The sequence below is a fragment of the Nicotiana tabacum genome, chromosome 7, assembly GCF_000715075.1.
Source record: "Nicotiana tabacum cultivar K326 chromosome 7, ASM71507v2, whole genome shotgun sequence".
NCBI classification, from domain to species: domain Eukaryota; kingdom Viridiplantae; phylum Streptophyta; class Magnoliopsida; order Solanales; family Solanaceae; genus Nicotiana; species Nicotiana tabacum.
Window position 1 is genome coordinate 176,490,572 of NC_134086.1, and position 6,321 is coordinate 176,496,892.

At 32.5% G+C, this 6,321-nt stretch overlaps 1 protein-coding gene across 1 annotated transcript; it reads left to right on the forward strand.

Moving 5' to 3' along the window:
* The first annotated feature begins 1,073 nt into the window (after positions 1-1,073).
* On the forward strand, positions 1,074-5,579 carry LOC107762748 (uncharacterized). The gene is made up of 9 exons (XM_016581133.2): positions 1,074-1,224; positions 1,305-1,377; positions 1,460-1,586; positions 1,684-1,844; positions 1,935-2,058; positions 2,149-2,457; positions 2,546-2,691; positions 3,984-4,044; positions 5,317-5,579. The coding sequence occupies exons 1-6, from the start codon at positions 1,191-1,193 to the stop codon at positions 2,416-2,418; spliced, it is 789 nt and encodes a 262-aa protein (XP_016436619.1). The 5' UTR covers positions 1,074-1,190; the 3' UTR covers positions 2,419-2,457; positions 2,546-2,691; positions 3,984-4,044; positions 5,317-5,579.
* The last annotated feature ends 742 nt before the right edge of the window (positions 5,580-6,321 follow it).

A 6,321-nucleotide genomic window follows, 5' to 3' on the forward strand; every position in this document is an offset into this window, starting at 1 on the left:
AGATGTACTCCTCGAGTCATATAACAATTACAGGTAGACTCATGGGTAGGCAAATAAAGCCACATATATGTATGATACAACAAAACTGATGCTAAATGACTAGATTGCTCTCATGCATTTTGAAAAAGACACTAAACATTTATCAGATGCATAGCAAAAAACATGAGCAAAATTGAATTAAAACAAACCTGCAGGTAGAAGCAATTTGAGGAAGATGAAGATGTCTCTAAGAAGCAACGAAAATCTGAAAGTGCAAACAAAATGGAGGAAACCTAATATGTTGTCTATGTAAAACTCACTTGGGCTCATTTAAACTTACACGTAGCATTTTGTATAGAAAAACTAAGCCACATGTATAGTAAATTTGTAAGAATTGGCGTGAAAGGACTAATATACCCTCGAGCTTTTTAGAAATGACATAAAACACACATGTCGCCATTCCAGCTTTTCCTTAAGTTTCTTCTTCACTCTGGCCACTAGCTTTTACTTGATATCTACAATTTTTTCATTTGCTCTTTGGTTTTTAGGTTTTTTATTATATATGTGAATTCTTCAGAGTTTCTTGTTGATGCGATTTTGATGATACGTGTTGGTTTTTGCAGTTTCCTTCTTTGTGTTTTTGGGCTCTGGTTACATCGCAATATCTAAACTTATTCAAAACATCTTTATGTTGAAACTAATTGGATCATTGCTACAATAAGTTGTGAATTATATCTATTTCTCTTTTAATAAGCATAAAGCAATTCTACCATCTATTCTAGATTTGAGACTTATTGGCTCTTCGACAACATATGATAGTTCAAACTATTTTGCTTTAGAAGCTTTTGTTAGGGACCAATAGTCAAGACCTCAGGAAATATCTGTTTTCTTCGAAACTAATTGCATTATAGAAATTTCTACACATTAAGATACCAATATGTGTTCATTTTTTAATCATGTCTAATATTTAAATATTGTAATTGATGCTCATTTATGTTGCTTAAACATTGACATTCCCATGTTGATTTAAGATAGTGATTTAACAATTTTGTTCTATTTTATACAGCAAAAGACCAATGAAATTCACACTCTAGGAAGAATTTATTGATCATGATGGGAACAAACTACTCGAACTGCTTAAAAAAGAATATCCAATCATTCTTGCTAAAAAAGTTGCAAGACCAAAGTCGTCGTCAGGTAAAACACCTCAAATGCATGCAAGATGGAGTAACAAATTCAATACAGGTAAACTATATAAGCAATTATATTTTAGTTTTTCATATACCAGACGACCAAATTAGAACTGAATGTTCAAATGCATGTAGGATTGACTAACAGATTTAGTACAACAATTGAAATCAATCCTCCATATCCACAAGCAAATGTGCTGAGAACATGGTATTGTAATCAATACATTATTGGTCGTATATGTGCTTGAACATATACAAGAACTAATTTTGAAATGTTAACATACTTGAAGGGCCCAACAAAATGAACAAATGCTTATTGCGTACACAATGAAGAGCACAGGTCCAACATGCTCTCTTTTATTTGTTCCTTTCGAAGAAGAGATAGTACCGATTGCAGAAATCCGACAGCAAAATCCAGTAAGTGCACTAAATATTCATATATGCATTGTTACAAATTTTTACCTTTATTCTCTAATAACAAAAAATTAATATGCGGCATCATTGTGTTTTCCAGGGTCAAATATTCTACATACATACTGAAGTTGCACTACAAAATGAGAACCAACGATTTTGTATCCTAGCTTGTTCAGACTGTAAACAACACTTCACCCGAGCTATCTCACGGAGAAAGTTCTATTGCACTAATTGCCGTCAAGTTACCCAATTGGTTCCCAGGTATACATGCAACTTTCACATAACTGTTTATATTTAACATTCTACATTCACCATCTTTTTAATTAACCAATTATTTTATCTTACAACTAGGTACCAATTTGAAGTGACGCTCACAGATCAGAGCGGTTCTGCAACAGCAACTATTGTCGACGAGTATGCAGAAAAAATATTACTTCTCACTTCGGAAGAGATTTATGATATCTGCAATGTCAAGGTACATTGTCAATTTCGAAAAACCACAAATAACTATTTTCTACCAGTTGAGCCCCCTCTCAAACATAAATAACTAATTTCATTTTTACAGAAAGGACTGTTGCCTCTTGCGAACGCACAAAAGCTACTGACTGGCAAGATCTTCAAGATTCAAATAAAAAAGCTGTTTACAAGAAATAATGAGGCAGGAAAGTTAGTTATTTTATCTTTCATAGATAAAAGTAATTCGGTTGTCTCACAAATGTCGGCCACCATCAAGGATGTTGCGGAAGGAAGTAAACAAAAAATTGAACCCGCTGCCCCAGAAAAGCAAGAGCACCCACACATAACAGCCAAAGGCAACGGTTCCTACAAATGTTAGGCGGAAATGAAAATTTCCCCTACGAAAAATTGCTGAGAGGTATTTGTAATTTCTGTTCCTTCTAAATTTAATATGAGATTCAACTTTGTAGAAAAAACAAACACCTTAAACGACTATCGTTTGTTAGCATTTTTGCCAGTGAAACATCTTTTGCTACTATTTTGGGATGCAAGTAAAGCCACAACTTGCTGTTGCTTTTGAATACGGTTAAGCTCACTGTTACGACTGCTTTCTGGATATTCCTCTACTCGGAATATGTCGCATCGACACGAGGTTAGTATTCTTGATTACAAATCTACTAATAAGATCAATATTATAGAATGTATGGTGCAGTTCAAATTACTTTGCAAGCCCGCCCCTTTCTATGCTATTTTAGACCCAACTATGAAGCTATCAGGTCCTTCTGGTATGGCGACTGCTTATAGAACTTTAACTAGAAGGCTTAATAAAAATTCTATGAGCTAAGATTTCGAACTTTTTGTACGGATGGCACAAGTAGAAATAATAGTGGATAAATATTATCAGTCTAAAAAAATTGAGATAAAAGCGGATAAACTAGTATAGCACTGTACTGTAGGTGCTATTAGCATTGACTTCAAAAGTAGGTACACAACATCATATGTTAATAGCAAGGTATTATTTATTTGGAACAAAATACCCACTCTTGACTGGTTGGCAAATAATACATTATTTACGTACGTAACAGTATCATATTATTAGATGCATGTGTGTCATATTCTTAATATCATATATGGGAGAATTATTTACATTTTATACTATTTACACATTGACAAATTGTGATGCGCACATTTTTTCTGTTGTATCTACTCTTCTCCTTAGCTTTCTTCTTAGTAGTTTTTCACCAAAATATACGTGTACAGTTATAAAATAATTGTTAGTGCTCAACAAAGTAATGGGTGAAGAACAACAAAGAATAAAAATTTGAAGTTAAATAGTGAGGAATATGCAAGTAAAGGAGTCGAGATATTTTTTGGCTGCATAAGTTTCCTGATTAAATTTTGGCTTCCTTTTTGGTCTCATAAAATTTTGAAATGCCTGATGAGATATCTATTCTCCTTGATTTTTTATATGCTGACAAATCACTTAAATAACCATTTTATGTCACCATGTAATGTATGTGCCGCTAAAGCTCTCTTTGGGAGGTAAGTCGAGTTATCACAATGCAAGAAAAATATCATATTTACTGGTATCCACCTCTATGCCGGCTTCAATGAACTAGCTAACATCCCACAAGAGTACTCTTGTGGATAGCTGCTCCACTTGTTGATCTGCCTGAGTTGTGCATTTGTGCTAAATCATAAATTTCCTTTCTCAACTTTTTCTCCGTAAATAATGATATCTTCTATTTCTTCAACAACTAAGTAATAACTAATATGGCTACTAAATTAAAGTCCCCATGGATATGTCCCATTAAAGATACGTATTTTGTTGTTACGACAACATTATTATGACAGAGTAAATAGAACTTGATGGAAACGTTGTACAGAGTAATATGACTCTTTTAATATATTGTTTAATATCTTTCTTTCTCTTCTCTGTTTCAGTTCGTGCTTTATTTTTTGGTTGGTCAATCCTTCTGGAGCAGCCTTTCTTGGGTACTCAGAGGTACAATTTCACTTTCTTTAAAATGTTATCCGAGAATATGTCAGCCTTTTCACAATACTTAATACAAAGTGGTTTTAACGTTGCATCTGAGTATACATATATTGGCCATTTTCTTGCTCTTTGTTCGTTATCTTTTCCCGTATTCCATAATATTTCATCTTCCTCTATTCAGATTTTGCTGATTTATGCATTTCAATTAAAAAAAAAACTTGCATGCCCATAGGGCTATGCTAATGTTCTTGGTGTGGCGACTGGGCTATTCAAAACTTAAAGTTAGTATATTTCATTTACCTGTTGTTGCTCGACTTTCCTTAGTTAACATATAACGGTACCCTTAACTATTGATGTTATTAAAATAGTGTGCTTAAGTTTTGGCTAATTTAGGAGATCCAAATTATCTCTATTTTTTTAATGGTTTCTCTGTTACTATGGTTTCTTTCATTGTAGTTCTCCTCTAATTTTTCCCTGTCATTCAAATGACTATTTGATGAATTGAGTAGTTTTTTTTTTGGTCCTTCGATGCAGTTCTTACAGACTCTGATAGAATGTGGAATGAATTTTTGTTGAAAGCTAATACTATACAAGTTGTGCCATGAATTGTTATTTGAATATGATTTTCACAAATAAATCTAATATTGGAATTGAGATTGTGTGCTCTAATAAGATCTTTTCCATGCTTGAATTTAATTTTTATTTCGTTGCAGTTACGATCTTGTAGAACGTACTTAATTCCAGCTGACAAATTTTGTGCAAAAAGACTTTCTTAGTTCCTCCAAGTCTGTAGGGGCAAAAACGAACAACCTTAGCTATATGCAAAGAGGCCTTCTTAGTCCATATTTCACATCAGAACATAAACAATGGAATCAAAGACATAATATGCTTGGCTATGTGCTAACCTTTACCTAGCCTACTTGGTTGTGTTAAAGCAAGCTTAACCGAATTACATTACTGATGTTGTTTACAGAGCATTACATCTGCTGTCTTTAACTCTTTTTTTTGGCTTTCGTCGATTCAAAAACACTTCAACATGTCAGATTCGTTTTGATGTTCTGTTTTCTTTTGCTTTTATGGCCACACTTAAATCACCAATGATTTAAATTGATCTTTCTTGACATAAATTTAAATGTTTAAGCTACAAAGTTTATCGTGACTGCTTTTCTGTTTCAATTATTTTCTGTTTTATATATGTTGCTACTATTACAAGTACTTTAATTACAAGCATGTAATCTTCGTTGTAACCTTTTAATTTATAACACGTTTATTTGTTTGCAGATATTTTTGGCGAAGAACTAACAGGAAAAGGATCAGAAAAAAGACCAAAGACCGCATATGTAAATAGTTATATCATACATGTTGTAACTGTTGTGGCACTTTAGGCATCCCTTAATGTAATGCTCTTGTGAATGCATATATGTAAATTAAGTGTGTACCACTTAACATAAAATATTGTGTACTAGATTCCATACTTGCATCATTAAATTTTGAGTTAAATAACGTTGGGCCCATGCTGGCACGGGCTACACCATCCTAGTATATATATATATGGTGCTTCCTTTGCATTATAATTTTTCTTTGGGCGATTTCTTCGTAGTAACGTAATGCTGAATATATAATATGTTACGCGGAGGAATAAATGTACAACAAATATGTAGATACAGGTATTAGTTTGATCTAGTCCATTATATTTAATTAATTCATCAATATTTCATGAAATCATTGGGTTGTTGACTCTAATTTGTAAGTACTGAATTCATGTTTGTTCACATTTAGGAATTCTCTTTTGTTTTCTTTGATTTAGTTTAATATTCACAAGGATTATATTCATATTTTTCTTCCACTAGTTAACTGAAATATAATCCAAAGTTAACTTTTGATACTTGTTCAAACTTCGTTGCTTGGATACTAAAGTAGGAAATACTTCTTTTACGCAAATTGAAACAGTTAGGAAAGCAATATAAAAATGGAAAAATGATACTTTATAGCCGCTTTTAAAATAATAGCCAAAAAAATATATTTTTTGTATTTATATATATACACATACATTTTGTATATTATATAATAATTTTATATATTTTTAGTTAGTATGTATATAATTGGGGGCTATATGGAAGTACATGATGCAAATTGATGTACATCATTTCAGAAAGTGGAAATAACGGCTTTGCACCAAAAATAGTAATCTTCAGGTAAATGACTTGACAGCTATATATACTTGTAAGGACGTGCAATTTGCATATAACTGCAATGGGATATATGAAATATTAAGCAGGTATGGGA